Source organism: Rattus norvegicus, chromosome 1 (assembly GCF_021556685.1).
Source record: "Rattus norvegicus strain SHRSP/BbbUtx chromosome 1, alternate assembly SHRSP_T2T, whole genome shotgun sequence".
Lineage (NCBI taxonomy): Eukaryota > Metazoa > Chordata > Mammalia > Rodentia > Muridae > Rattus > Rattus norvegicus.
The window spans coordinates 21,384,163-21,400,000 of record NC_141534.1 but is presented as its reverse complement, the minus strand read 5'-3'; the positions used below and the strand labels follow the sequence as shown (position 1 = coordinate 21,400,000).

Sequence of the window (15,838 nt, the reverse complement as noted above, 5' to 3'; positions counted from 1 at the left end):
CCCTCCCCAATGCTCTAAAACACCTTCTACTCTACCCCTCACCTTCTTCATGCTCAGTTAAATTCTCCTCCCCCTCGTCTCTCCCAAAAGACAAAATTACAAAGTTCTTCCATGGTGCAATACCAAAAGCCCATACTGCCAGGAACAAGCCCTCTTCTTTCCTGTTCCTTGGAAGCTGTCTCAGCTGCCAGTAACACTGTGTCATTCTCCAGGGCTATGTCTTATTCTATTTCACAATATCCCCTCTTCTTTCCTGTTTCTTGGAAGCTGTCTCAGCTGCCAGTGACACTGTGTCATTCTCCAGGGCTATGTCTTATTCTATTTCATGATATCTCAGAGAGGAGTAAACACACTGTACTATGTCACCAAATCAGTATAAAATAATTATCATTAAGCAAAAAAAATAAAAAATAAAAAAGGTGGAGTCCCCCCCTCTTAGTTAGGGTTTCCATTGCTGTGAACAGATACCATGACCAAGACAATTCTTTTTTTTTTAATTATTTATTGTCAATAAATTTTTATTTAAGGGGTTAGTTTGATTTCTTTGATGTCCATCCAGGCCATCTGAAAATAGCCCTTTCTCAAAGTTATCCAGTAGTGCTTTCAGCCCTTTTTTATCTGTCTTTTGCAACAGTCATTGGCGACTTCTAAGTTCAGAAGATTTGAGGATTTCTTCAATTTACTTTAGGGACCTTTCTTCAATTAGCTTTAAAAACCACTTTAAGGTAGGTTTCACTTGTGACACCCAACATCTCTGAAGAGTCTTTTCATATCCATTCCTGGAGAACAGTACATATGACTTTATTAAAAACTACAGTTAACATTTACTCCAACCTAACAGCTGTAACCAGTTCTGTCCAAGACAACTCTTATACGGACAACATTTAACTGGGGCTGGCTTATAGGTTCAGAGGTTCAGTCCATTATTATCAAGGAGAGAACATGGCAGCATCCAGGCAGACATGGTGCAGGAGGAGCTGAGAGTTCTACATCTTGTTCTGAAGGCAAACAGGAGCAGACTGTCTCCTCTACACTGGGCAGAGTTTCCCACCCCCACAGTGACACACTTCCTCCAGCAAGGCCACACCTCCTAATAGTACCACTCCCTATGGGCCAAGCATATTCAAACCACCACACAACCCAAAATTATTGTTTCTACCTCTGCTTTGGGAAGTCATAAGTAAACACACTGCTCTGGGAATAAGACATCTAGACCTTCCCATTTCACCAGTGCTTCCTATAAAGTATGTCTCAGTTGAAAGTAAACCAGTATTTGAAAACCCTAAATCATTCCTCAGCCTTACAAAGGGGTCAATTACCTTCGCTAAGGAGATGTAAATGAAACACAGTGGCCTGAGCACTATTAAAACACCCAGCCCAGGTCAAGGGCCCACACAGCCCTAAGGATTTCTGGGCTATGTTTCTCATCCCTGACTTCATCAGGAAAACTGGGTTCCTTTTTCTACATTCAAATTTTAGCTGAGAGGTCGAATTAGGTTTCCAAGGGGGTCAATGATAGGCAGGCATATCATCCTCCCAAGTCTTATTATGAGACAACTCAAACGAGTCTCTTCTGACACCTGAAGACATCCCCTGTACTTTGTGGGAACCTGTGTACGAAAGCTGTGAGCCTGCTGGAGCAGAGTGCAGAATGTTCTTCTCACAAGGTGGCCTTCTAGAAAGAACTGCCTACACTATGAAAACTGGCTACATATGGCCAACGATAAGACAGACATAACACCAGGTGTACTCACTCACTGTGCTTGTATTCGCTTAAGTGGACCATAAACAACCGTCCCTGGTTTTCTTGCTTTGGTAATAAAAATTAAAAGTGCTTTATTTGCACTACTGGAGCTAAAATGCTTAGAGCCCCCTGGTATTTATGGCATTTCCTTTCCTCCTCAGAGACAGAGCCTCACTGGCCAGGGCAGAACAGCAACACCTCTTCTTCTCAAATTCCTCTAACACTTACTCCATGGGAAAGCACAGAGAAGAAATGGCCGCAGTGGGTATGTACAGTGGGCAGGGTGAATACTCAGACACACTCCAGTGAGCCTGCTACTCCGTGCAGGACATAAAGGCACTTTGAGGGCCACTGGAACAACACAGGCGCATTGGGAGTGTTCACAAGAAGACAGAAATCGGACGTTTGTAATACAAAATCACCCCACATTAGTGAGCATATCCGTTCCCCCTGTGGTAAGGACAACAGCACAGACCAAGGAAAGCTTGCTTTAGCTCAAAACTGTCTACACTGCATACACAGGAAGGTTGGCGCTCACAGCTGGCCTACACTCAGTACACAGGAAGGCTGGTGGCAGGAGCAGCCCGTGGCTATGGGAACTTGCTCATATTCCTGCACATCAGGAAACCAAGATACTCAAATTCCATCCCTAGCGACCTGCCTCCTCCAGCCAGGCTCTACCTCCTAAAGCGGAGGTTCTCAACCAGTGGGTCATGACACCTTCGGAGTCCAACCACCCATTCACAGGGGTGTGTGCTCAAGACCATCAGAAAACACAGACATTTACATTATGATTCACAATGGTAGAAAAATTGCAGCTATAAATAACTTCATGGGGGTGGGGGCTCACCCAAACATGAAGAACTGAATTAAAGGTCACAGAAATAGGAAGGATGAAAGCCACAGTCCTAAAGTTCAAGTAGTGTCTCCAAATCAAATTCAAACACACACACACACACACACACACACACACACACACACACACACACCAATAAGAGACACTTGATCTTCAAACCATAACAAGTACTCAAATTACGAAACAAATAACCGAATCTCTTTACTAATCAAATACAGCATGTGGGGCTAGCATGTGGGGCTAGCATGTGGGGCTAGCATGTGGGGCTAGCATGTCGGGCTGCCAAAGTGTGGTCTCCTAGTACACACTTCACCAAGCTGCAGGAATGTTCAAAGATCTGTAGGGCCGTAATACATTCCTAAAACCAAACCCGTGTTTCACAGTTTTAACAACCAGATTTCCATGTAATCTTTACTGAACAGCAATGATGCTACGGAGATGCATAGCGCAGATGGGGGCTGGGAAGATCTAGCTGAGAAGAAGTGAGTGTGAAGACCTGAGGTCCAACTCCCAACACCCACCACAAAAGCCAGGCATGGAGGACAGCATCTGCCAGCCCAGTTGGGGAAGGAGACACAGGAAGATCCTGGGGGATCGCTCATCCGCCACTCCAGCCTCAGTGAGCCTCCTGCCTCAAAAACAGGGTGCAGAGTAACAGACGAGAGACCCAGGGCTCTCTGTAGGCACAGGCGCGAAGAAAAGGGGGGAGCTCCAGTTTATATTAAACTTAACTATAATAAAGTAAATTAGAAGGAGGCTTCATTTTAAAATTCCTATTATCATCAGTAAACGAGATGGGTAGAAAAACTAAAGTATCTGTAGTAAGCAAAATACAGTTTTAAAAGTTAAATGGTACAAAAACTCAGAATTGGCTGGAGCAGAATGCAACACAGTCACTCTGAGGTAGACGTTGCATAGATGAACATTGCAGGCAGTGGGGGAAATGCAGTGACCAGCCTACAAAGAACAGGAACACAGAAACCTCCTGGAGTAGCTTGAAGTGGGGCTGGCGGAACAGAGCCCCCTGCTGGCCATTGATCAGATGTACACAATAGGCTTTATAATGCCAAATCTTAGGATCTTCAGTAAAATCTACCTTTTCTTCCTGTGTCTTAATTGAGCTGGGAAGCAAACGAAGCCCACACCCCTTTTCAAGGTTGCTCTAACCTAATTCCAGGGGAAACCTGGAAAACCAGGCAAAATCCACACTACAAAGTGGATCCGCATCTCCCGTCTGTGTGAATGTCAGCAGAACCTGACAGAGGAGGACCCCTGCGCGGGTTCTGAATGCATGAACATCCTCCTTGAGACAGGACTGCAGGGTTTCAGAGGTAAAACTCAAACTCCCTTTAAATCTCCTATTTAAAACAACACTTTTGGAATGATGATGGCTGTCATGCTTCCTCTGAAAAAAGAATTCGAAAATAAAATTGCCTCTTGAACATTTTCTAAAACCTTCAATAAACTTCAGTCATTTGATGACTCTTTCAGGATATAGGTAGACCCAACACAGGATGTTGTTTGAAATTGATGTGGAGAGAAATTACTTTGGCTGAAGAACTTGAAATATTTACAAATGTATATTTATCTTCAGGTTACTTAAAAGCATATAAATCAGGTTCAGCTCTTGGCAGTGGTGTCTCATACTACAAATAGTACAGTTGAGTCCAACAGAGCAGGCTCCCGGGAAGCATACCCCACCTACCAGAAGGTAGGCGATAGTAGCTCTCTGGTTACAGAATGTTTCTTCCTGTGCACTCTTTCCTCCTGGGAACTTACTGGGGTTGGCCCCATGGAACCCCACAGGCAGCCTTCACGCATGAGCCATCTGTGTGTGGGTCTTCGCTTCCTCTCCGAGCATGTTTTCTTTATAGAGGCAACAAAGTCTTGACTTGGCACAGGCCACCTACACTTCCTCTTCCGGTAGCGATACTTCCGGTCACTACCTGTTCTTAATGGCAGCTACCATGGTAAGGCCAGAAGCAGAGCAGTGTGGTCACGTGGCGCTCCCTGAAGAAAGGGCTTTCTTTATGTTCATGAAATGAAATTAAACAGAAACAAATTTCCGTCGACATTTCAAGACCTAAGAAGCTGAGAGGAAAGTTTTCTACACATCTTCCGCTGCAGCACTACAAAACAACAAAACAAACAAAACCCCCCGCGGTACTTTGAAAATTAAAACCTGAAATATTTATTTTAGAGGTGATGTGAAGAAATCAAGAATAAATTACTGAATGATGTTTTCAGCACTCACCGATCACGATCGAAGACTCGCAGTGGTAATAACCATTGCTCTGTTTTTTCTTCAGCATGGAGCAGAGATCTATTTGGTACAGTATTTCTTCTCCAAATCTGTGGTCGATAAATTGCTCATACAATCCAGGCTCTATTTTTCTCACTCCCTTGAAATGACAAAACAAATCCATGTCAGGCAATCATTTCACTGGGCAGCCAGTTCATATTTCTATCAATCTCTCAGAACCTGATATTACATTTTGGATTCAGATCTGCCTCCTGGCACTTGGAAATAGACGCCACAAAATTGTTAAGTTGGTTTTTTTTTGTTTGTTTGTTTTGGTTTTTTGTTTTTTTGGGGGGGGTGGGTTGTTTGGTTGTTTGTTTGGGGGGTTGTTTTTGCTTTTTAAAGTCTCCATGTATGGGGGTGAGGGGGCTCCATGTAAAGCCATCAATTAAAAGTGCTAACCTGATGTGGTAGCACTTGAAACTTTGTACATCTTTAAGCGTCAGAACTGAGAAACCATGAGCTAAGGCAGATCAAGGGCAAAGTGACCATTTGCACCGTGGGTGGGTGGTTTTAAAGTGCTGCTGATCTCCGTATTTCACAGGGAGACGAACCTTCTGGTAACACTAACACATTATTTAAACCCTTACCTAAAAACCGCCTGAGGACAAAGCAGATTTAAGCAGGGCAGGGAGACCAGTGGCTTGTCTGCATCTTTCTCCGTCTGCCTCTCCTTGTTTCATTACAGCAGGGGCAGCTGGACGCTGAAGACTGGAGCAAGGTCCTCCTGGTGCTACTGTAGCCACCCAGCCAGTAGTATCATGCCCTCTCCTCAGCAGTACAGTGTCCTGACACTTCAACCTCAGAGTCCCAAGTCACAGTCTCTGAGTTTTACTTTCTCTATTAATTTTTACTTTCTACCAATACAATTTCCCCCTATGAATAATAAAAATTTATAGAAATTTTTCTATGGCAGGAAACCATGTGCTCTTGCTCTGTTTCATTTTTCCTGTGCAAATGAAAATCAATTTTTACTTTTCACATGAATATGGTTTTATCCTCAGTGCTTCTTAAAATCCAGTTCCATTATATCAGTAAATTTGACACATCAATATTAATACACTGATTGCAAAATGCTTTTGTCTCTACCTGCTCCATTGTATGGAATATCATGTTATTTATCCAAAAGGCTGTTGTTGCCCTTGATAGTTAATGGTGTAGTAAGACATGCTTGTGTTGTAGATTTAACTGGCTCCTGCTCTTAACTGCTCCCCATCCGCCACTACAGCCCTTCCCAACTCAGTTCTGGAATTCTATTCTACCTGCACAGGCTGAACGCATCCTAGACAAAAATCCAACACACCTTCATAATAAAAGTACGGGAGAGATTTGGGATACACGGGACATACCTCAACATAATAAAGGCAATTTACAGCAAGTTCACAGCCAGCATCACTGTACCCAAAAAGAAATTCAAAGCATTTCTACTAAAATCAGGAATAAGACCATGCTGTCTGTTCTCTCCATATATATTTGATATGATATTTCAACTATTAGCTAGAGCAATAAGACAATTGAAGGAGATCGAAAGGGCATATATAGGAAGGGAAGAAGTCCAAGTATCTTTATTTGCAGATGACATGATTGTATACATAAGTGACCCTAAAAAAATTCACCAGAAAACTTAGTAGAGCTGATAAACACTTTCAGCAAAACAGCAGGACACAAAAGCAATCAATACACAAAAATCAATGGCCTTCCTATATACAAATGACGAATGAATTGAGAAAGAACCCAGGGAAACAACATTCACAATTGTCTCAAAAATAATAAAAATATTTTTGGGTAATTCTAGCCAAGAAAAGTGAAAGATTTGATTAATAATAATATAAAATAATAATATAAAAAACTGAAGACAGTAAAGAAAGAAATTGAAGAAGATATCTTCATGGGCTGTTAAGATTGATATATTAAAAATGGTCAGTATACTAAAAGCAACCTACAGATTCAATGCAATCCCCAAGAAGAACCCAATTCTTCTTTTTTCTTTTATTGGATTTTTTTATTTACATTTCAAATGTTATTCCCTTTCCCTGTTACTTCTATAAGGGTGTTCCCCTCCCCATCCATCCTCTCTTATCGTCCCCTCCACATTCCCCTACTACAAGGGCTTCTCCTTCTATTAGTACCCAACAAAGCCATCCTCTGCTGCATATGCAGCTGGAGCCATGAGTTAGTCGATGTATATAGTCTTTGGGTAGTGGTTTAGTCCCTGGGAGCTCTGGTTGGTTGGCATTGTTGTTCATATGGGGTCTCAAGCCCCTTCAGCTCTTTCAATCCTTTCTCTAATTCTTCCAACAGGGATCCTGTTTTCAGTTCAGTGGTTTGCTGCTGGCATTTGCCTCTGTATTTGACATGCTCCGGCTGTGTCTCTCAGGAGACATCTATATCTGGCTCCTGTCAGCATGCACTTTTTAGCTTCATCAATCTTATCTAGTTCTGGTGGAGATATATATATATATATATACACCCTTATAGAAGTAACAGGGAAAGGGAATAACATTTGAAATGTAAATAAAAAAATCCAATAAAAGAAAAAAGAAGAATTGGGTTCTTCTTGGGGATTGCATTGAATCTGTAGGTTGCTTTTAGTATACTGACCATTTTTAATATATCAATCTTAACAGCCCATGAAGATATCTTCTTCAATTTCTTTCTTTACTGTCTTCAGTTTTTTATATTATTATTTTATATTATTATTAATCAAATCTTTCACTTTTCTTGGCTAGAATTACCCAAATATATATATATATGGGCCCCATGTGGGGCAGGCTCTGGATGACCATTCCTTCAGTTTCTGCTCTAAACTTTGCCTCCCTATGCCCTCCTATGGATATTTTTGTTCCCCTTTTAAGAAGGAGTGGGAAATCCCCATTTTGGTCATCTTTCTTCTTGGGCTTCATGTGGTCTATGGATTATATCTTGGGTAATTCGAGCTTTAGGGCTAATATCCACTTATCAATGAGTGCATACCATGTGTGTTTTTCTGTGATTGGGTTACCTCACTCGGGATGATATTTTCTAGTTCAATCCACTTGTCTATGGATTTCATGAAGTCATTGTTTTTGATAGCTGAGTAGTACTCCATTATGTAGATGTACCACATTTTCTGTATCCATTCGTCTGTTGAAGAACATCTGGGTTCTTTCCAGCTTCTGGCTATTATAAGCTGCTATGAACATAATGGAGCATGTGTCTTTGTTGTAAGTTGCACATCTTTTGGGTATATGCCCAGGAGAGGTATAGCTGGGTCCTCAGGTAGTGCAATGTCCAATTTTCTAAGGAACCTCCAGACTCATTTCCAGAGTGATTGTACCAGCTTGCAATCCCACCAACAATGGAGGAGTGTTCCTCTTTCTCCACATCCTTGCCAGCATCTGTTGTCACCTGAGTTTTTGACCTTAGCCATTCTCACTGGTGTGAGGTAGAATCTCAGGGTTGTTTTGATTTGCATTTCCCTGATGACTAAGGATTTGAACATTTCTTTAGGTACTTCTCAGCCATTTGATATTCCTCAGCTGAGAATTCTTTGTTTAGCTCTGAACCCCATTTTTAATAGGGTTATTTGGCTCTCTGCAGTCTAACTTCTTGAGTTCTTTGCATATACCAGATATTAGCCCTCTATCAGATGTGGGATTTATAAAGATATTTTCCCAATCTGTTGGCTGCTATTTTGTCCTAATGACAGTGTCCTTTGCCTTACAGAAGCTTTGCAGTTTTATGAGATCCCATTTGTTGATTCTTGATCTTAGAGCATAAGCCATTTGTGTTTTGTTCAGGAAATTTTCCCCAGTGCCCATATGATTGAGACTCTTCCCCACCTTTTCTTCTATTAGTTTGGGTGTATCTGGTTTGATACCCAACGATTCTTTACAGAACTTGAAAGGACAATTCTCAGTTTCATATGGAAATACAAAAACAAAAAACAAAAACCAAAAACAAAAACAAAAACCCAAGATACTAAAATAATCCTAAATAAGAACTGCTGGAGGTGTCACTATTCCTAGTTACAAGCCGTACTACAGAGATATAGTAATAAAAAAGAACATTGTGGTATTGGCATAGAAACAGATTTGTTGATCAATGGAACTCAATTTAAGAGCCCAAAATAAGTTCAAATCTATGGACACCTGTTTTTTGATAAAGAAGCCAAAAATATATACTGACAAAAAAAAAAGTTTCTTCAACAAATGGTATTGGTCAAATTGGCTGGCTGCATGTAGAGGAATGCAAATAGATTCGCTGTTATCAGCCTGCCCAAAATTCAACTCCAAATGAATCAAAGAGCTCAACATAAAACCAGATAGCCTGAAGCTGACGGGAGAGGAAGTGAGGGACGGTGCGGAACGCAGCAGCACACAGCTTTCTGAACGGAACCAATAGCCTGGGCACTAAAAATAAACTAATAAAATAAAAATAAACTCCTAAAACCAAAAAGGTGCTGTGTGGCAAAGGACGCCATCTGACAAAGCAGCACACGGGCTACAGAACGGGAAACCGTTTTTTAATAACGATACACGTGATAGAGGGACAACGCAAATTACATGAAGACCTCAAATATAAGGAAAAAACCCAAGTAAAAATGGGGTGCATATCTAAACAGAATTTTCAAAAGAGAAGTCACAGATGGCCGAGAAACAAAGAAATGCTCAACATCCTTAAGTCACGGGGGGAAATACGAATCAAAACTGCTTTGAGATTTCATCTGACACCAGTCAGAACGGCCAAGATCAAAAACACAAGTGAGAGCTCTGACAGCTCCTGCTGGCACGTGGGGTAAGGGCAGCACTCGTCCATTGTTGGTGGGAGGGCAAACCTATACAGCCACAACGGAAGTCAATGCTGAGCTCCCAGGAGCTGGGTACAAACGTATGTCTTAGGCGTATACCCAAAGGACACTTCATCCCACGACAGAGCATTTGATAACCATGTTCATAACAGCCGGAATCAGAAACAGCCTGGATGTCCATCAATGAATGAATGGATAAAGAAAATGTTGCACATTTACACAGTAAGGGCCGTGGGATGGAGAGAGAACGGATTGCCCTAAGATGGCGGAGTAGACAGTTATGGACGGGCGAGGGTGGGGAAGGAATGGGAGGATCAAACAGTAAGGGTGGGGGAAGAGGGGTCAAAAAGGGGATACAGAAAAGGGCAGATAAAACTCACAGCTATTTGAGAAGTCGAACGGAACCAATGTAGTAGACGCTTTCTAAAATATATATACACGTATAAAGGCTCCCTAAATGAAATGGCCTAATAACAGAGGAGATGGGGCCCCAACTGGATAGCTCCACATGAACTTTCTACTACAGGACATGAGTCATGCCAGGGCTAGTAGTTGCTCTCTACAAGGTGAGAGCAAGGCCCCATTGCTGAACTCAGCACCTACATAACTCATTAAACATGGAGAAGTGGAGCTGGTGCCTGGCTACAGCCTTCGGCCCTACTGACTAGTGTTCGTGGTACAGGGAGGTACTCTGCACACTATCAAAGGAGAAAGGTCAACGCCAACCCAGCCACACACCCTTTAACCTACAGTGGTGACCTGCCTGCAAGGGGTGCTAGTGCAGTTGTGGAACAAAACTTGTGGGAGAATCCAACCAGTATATAAGGGGATTTAAGGCCACTCTATGAGATGGAGTCCATCGCCATCGTTGCCTGGATAACCCGGGACCTGAGATCAGATAAGCCAGGGACCTAAGGCAAAATCAACCACTACTGTCCTGCCAAAGCAGCAGTCCTCGACATGCGATGGCGACCTCTGTGGGGCAGCAGATATCCTGCATACGAATATTTACAGTATAATTCATAACAGTAGCAAAACCACAGTCATAAAATAGCAATGAAATAACTTTATGTTCGGGGTCACCACAACGTAAGGAACTGTCTCAAAGGGCATTGGTGTTGGGAAGGCTAAGAACCACTGTGCTAAAGGAATACAGCAATAAAATGGCTCCTAGCAACGTTCTGCTAGGCTCATGGGTCAGTGCCTAGCCCACTGGGAACCCTCAGTCCTAAGGGGTAGGACGTCTCCATCAAATCCCTCCCCTCAGGGCTCAGAAGAGGAGGCAGAGAGAGTGTTAGAGCCAGAGGGCATAGAGGATACAGAGGGGAAAACCTCTAGACCCGGCAGGATGCATGTTTTGTGTCCGTTTGGTTTATCATGTTATTTAGTGCCAGACTCTCTTACTTCCTCCACTGACCTGCGTAGAGGCTAGATTCAGGTTCAGCACTGAGGTCACTCACCACCACTGTGGGGTGTGATTTTAGAGCCAATGGAGGTTTTGTTTGCTTATTTTTAAGTAAAATCAAGTGTCTGAGAAAAAGTTCTGAGAAAATGAAAATGGTTTTACTTGTCTACTTTGCGTGTATGTATTCGTGCACGGTTGTATTTGTGCATTCATGTATGTGCATATGTGCATGTATGTGTGCATGTGTGCATGTGTGCTGTATGTGTGCGTGTGTGTATAGTGTACTGTATGTCTGTTCCCCTGAGATTTAGGAAGGTTAGGGGAGCGGGCAATGGTCCCTCCAGCAGACAGTGGCAGCCTAGGAAAAGGTCTTCAGTTCCCAGGAGCACAATGGCCACATTGCCCAGAGTTGCCAGGCTCTCTTTTCGTTTTATAAGATGTCACTGATTCTTTTTGTTCACACATATTTAGTTAGTTACTCGGATGGGGCATGCCTCAGTGCACATCTGGAGGTCAGAGGACAACTGCGAGGGAGCTGGTCCTCTCCTTCTGGTGTGGAACCTGGGGACTGAGCTGACGTTTTCAGGCTTTTCAGAAAGCACCCTCACCCACCAAGTCATCTCGGTGGCCCCAGAGAAATGAGAGATCTACAAGAGCACCTGCAAGCCAACCTCCATGGCTTTGATTAGCAAGTAAAACAAAAATCCCCTAACTCATAATACACAGAAAGTACACTTCAGAAAGGCATCAAGAGAGTCGGAGCTCTGTCTCTTGGTCAAAATAAAAAATTTAATAACCTAGAAATAGGTGAGAATTGCTTAATCTTATATTTACTGGGACACCGGCGTCATCTTTGCTCTCTGGAGAATGCACTGGGTAGCCTGTCTCTCTCTCATAAACCTGGATTCATCTCACCGTCTAGCTCTGGCCAATCATGTTTTTCTTTTATAATAAATGGACCGGTGTGTGTTATATAGGAAGACCCTACCTCGAAAAGGAAATAAAGAAGAAACAAAGGCTTCGTTCTGAGAAACTTGGTGCCTATATTAAAGTCAGACATCACCTGAGGCGAGGCTAAGAAAGGTCTTGTTTTTATGAGGAATCTGTAGATCAGAGGTATCCCCACTCAAGGGTATGGCTTCAAGTTAACACTGCGTGGGATGGCACTGTGTGCAGGCTCAGGACTTCCAGTGACTCCCAAATTTGTCAGAGGCCAGCTCTGCCCTTCCCCGGGTGTCCTGGTAAAGACAGAAGGTATTACCATGCTAGGAAAGTGCAAAGAAAAGCCTCAAATTGTTAAATCCAGGAAAACACAGCCTATAATAAAACCTAAGTGAGCTGAGGTTGCCTCAGACGGAGAAAAACTCTGTGCTAACAACACTACAAACTTGGTGTTTGAAGCATGCAGGATGACAGTCTAATATTTCATATAAATGTTATTTTCCCTGGATTAACAGGGAAAATGTTTAAAGGGCTTCAGACACACAGCTGTGCTCAGCATAAATGCATTCATTATGCACGATGACACTGAAGGGAAAAAAAATAGAGGCTACCTACAGATGTGTACTATTTGCTTGTATGAACTTGTCAAAAATAAAAAAAAAAACATTCAATTGTTAAGTAAATGCGGGATATTATATTCTGAAGCAAGCGATTGCCTAGTGGAAATGAATATCAAACAGAAGGTTCCAGGTTGTCCTAATTATCACAGATGACTCAAGAGACACCGCCCTTTGGTGATCAGGGACGGTCAGGGCCATTGATCAGCCTTGGGGCATGGCCATGAAGCTCTGAGCTGCTTCACTGACTGTAACTTGGCGCCCAAGCAGCCAAATCCTCAGAAATACCCCGCGAGCCTGCCAAGTATATTCCCATGGTCTGATGGTGGAATCTAACTGATAAACAGTGGAGATGATTTACTCGGGGAGCACTCACAGCATCATTTACATCAACCCAAGGCTCTGCGTGATTTAAACTGTGCCAAAGAGTGTGCAGACTCACGTTACTGGGCATCCAGATCCATCCTCAATTCTGAGAGAGATGCGGAATAGGGAAACTCAACAATCTGTGACAGTTACTGTTCAGAACGACGAAACGGTAATTTCATTATGAAGGTTAAGAGTTTTTGTAACAGATGTCACATCTTACTGTTATTTCTTATAATAATCACAATTTACATAAGCAAATAAAACAAAGGCATTTGTCCTACTGACAATAAGCTTAATTTTCAGAATCTCTAGCTATTTTTAATACCTAGATACAATTAATTTTTAAAGAAATATGTGAGACAATTCAAGAAATTCCTGCGACAATGACCTAAAACCAAAGTTAAAGATGTAAATTAAGAGCTGAACCAATGTAGCCTAATCCTTTGGGCATCAGCTAGTTAAAAAGCAATAACTTGGGCTGGAGAGATGGCTCAGAGGTTAAGAGCACTGTCTGCTCTTCCAGAGGTCATGAGTTCAATTCCCAGCAACCACATGGTGGCTCACAACCATCTGTAATGGGATCTGATGCCCTCTTCTGGCCTGCACGTGTACATGCAGGTGGAACTCTGTGTACATAATAAATAAATCTTAAAAAAAAATTCTTTAAAAAAAGCAATAACTTCTTTACATGAGCGGTAGAAGGCTTTCTTCTTCAGCGGTGTATTAAAACTTTTAAAATTGGGCTGGAGAGATGGCTCAGCAGTTAAGAGCACTGACTGCTCTTCCAGAGGTCCTGAGTTCAATTGCCAGCAACCATATGGTGGCTCACAACCATCTGTAATGAGATCTGGTGCCCTCTTCTGGTGTGTCAGAAGACAGCTACAGTGTACTCATTAATAAAATAAATCTTTAAAAAAAAACTTAATAGATTGGTATTCAAATTATTAAAAAAAATATTGGAATTGGCATAGAGATGTGAGGAAAACATCAGTTTCAAATTCCCCATCACCTGGGCCCTCTTACCATAACTACAATTTCCGAGGTGGTCGAAACCCACCAGGATAGGAAACAATTGCCCCCGGGGAACTACAGGCCTCCTTGACTTCTCTCGGTCAGAACAACTATGCAGACTCAGACCCGCTCATGCTTGCTTGTGACAGACACGAGCTTTAATGGCCCCAGCCACAGGCTCAGGAGCAGCCTGAGGATTCTCAGCCCAGCGAATGGCAGCACCCTGGCACATGAGTGCTATGGGCACACAGTAAATGCTTCTCACTCCCTGTGACCAGGAGAGACCCAGGGGCTGGTGATCAGTAGTTATGAGCACTTACTTGTTCCTACGTTTGGTTCCCATGTACGCTGGCTCACAACTCCTAACTACAGTCCAAGGGATGTGCTCCCTTCTTCTGGCTGCTGTGGATAGCTGCATGCATGTGGCATTCATTCACATAAACAAATATAAAATAATAAAATAATAAAAAAACAAAAATGGCCTACATATTATAACATATCTGTATGGTGATAAAAGTGCATCCTATGTTTATAGTCAGAACCAAACGTCCAAATTAGGTTCTCTCCAGACAAATCTTCAGACCTACTATGCACACACTCCAAAGAAGAGGTGAACAGCCACAGTGCACAGAAGGTAGAGCCCAGTAATTTAAGAAAGGGGAGACAAATAAATGGCATCATTTAATTACAGACATCACTCTTTGATAACTCATTACTAATCTAGAAAGTTGCAAAGTATTTTTGCAGCAATCCTGTGTACAGGCTCAGTGCGCCCTCCTCGTCCCCACTTAGGAAGTGTCAGTTTCCCAGACTGGCTTCCTGCCTTCCCATCACTCCCATCGACAGCCTCCTCAACACAACAGCCTCCCGCCAGCGCATCTGTCCTGACTGTGCCGAGGGCTGCCAGCTGTGCGCTCATCAGACGCCCGGCCTCACGGCTGCTGTGAAAGTTAAGTTTATTTCCAACATTCATTTATAACCTTCCGTCCGTCCACATTCCAAATGTAAATGTTTAATTAACTGTCCCCTTCTCTACTGCCAATATAATTACCCTGATTGCATGTGTGCTCCAAGGTACTCAAGGTTATCTTTGAAACACATTAGTGTATATCTTTGAAATCACATTACACACGGCTTTTTAAAAAGCACAGTTAAAAAAAAAAAAGTCATGAGAAGTCACCAGTAACTTCCACACTCACTTTTCTTTTAAAGATTTTAAAGATAAAGGATCATTCCATTTTTTAAAGTACCCCTATAGTAATAAAATAAGCAATGTACTCGGTAGGAAAAGAAAAACTTAGAAGGAATCAGTGTCATGAGTGGTTAGAGCTAAAGAAATTACATAAACTGTATATCATATTAAACGAAATGTAGTTTGGTACGGTATGTGCATGTGAATGCACAAGCCAGACGGGCCAAACTTGACCTATCCTACCTGACCACCTCATCCTCGTTTTGTATACACCCAGCACCTGCCAGGAAGCTTGTGCGTGGCGAAGGTATCAAGGATTTTCCATCCACCCTGACTCTTTCCCAGGTGGGAAAAGAGTGACCCTTTCAGGTGACCCTTTCCCAGCCCTGACTTAATTGGTTTGCCTGTTTCCTGAATGTCCAAGCAGGTTGAGCAGTGGTGTGGGAGGTTGTAATTCAAGAGGCTGGGAGGGTTTTAAACAGGGAGGGCTGACTGCTAAAAGCATGAGACCACTTGGGGAGTCAACGTAATAGTCTCTTTGACAGGAGCTGGAGCCCGAGGTCAAAAGAAAGGCTCTGCTCTAACTAAAGGTGTGCAAACAATTATCACAA

At 42.6% G+C, this 15,838-nt stretch overlaps 1 protein-coding gene across 7 annotated transcripts in view; it reads right to left on the bottom strand.

The window, feature by feature from the left end:
• Positions 1–15,838, bottom strand: part of Akap7 (A-kinase anchoring protein 7) — a 130,057-nt gene that overhangs the window by 48,369 nt on the left and 65,850 nt on the right. For 6 of the 7 annotated variants that reach the window (XR_015628859.1, XR_015628860.1, XR_015628858.1 and 3 more), the window contains 1 exon segment: positions 4,855–5,002. Coding sequence is in view for 4 of the 7 variants with exons in the window: in XM_087567317.1 (XP_087423443.1) it covers positions 4,855–5,002 (148 nt within the window). In the remaining 3 variants the exon portion in view is untranslated. 7 annotated transcript variants of the gene reach the window in all.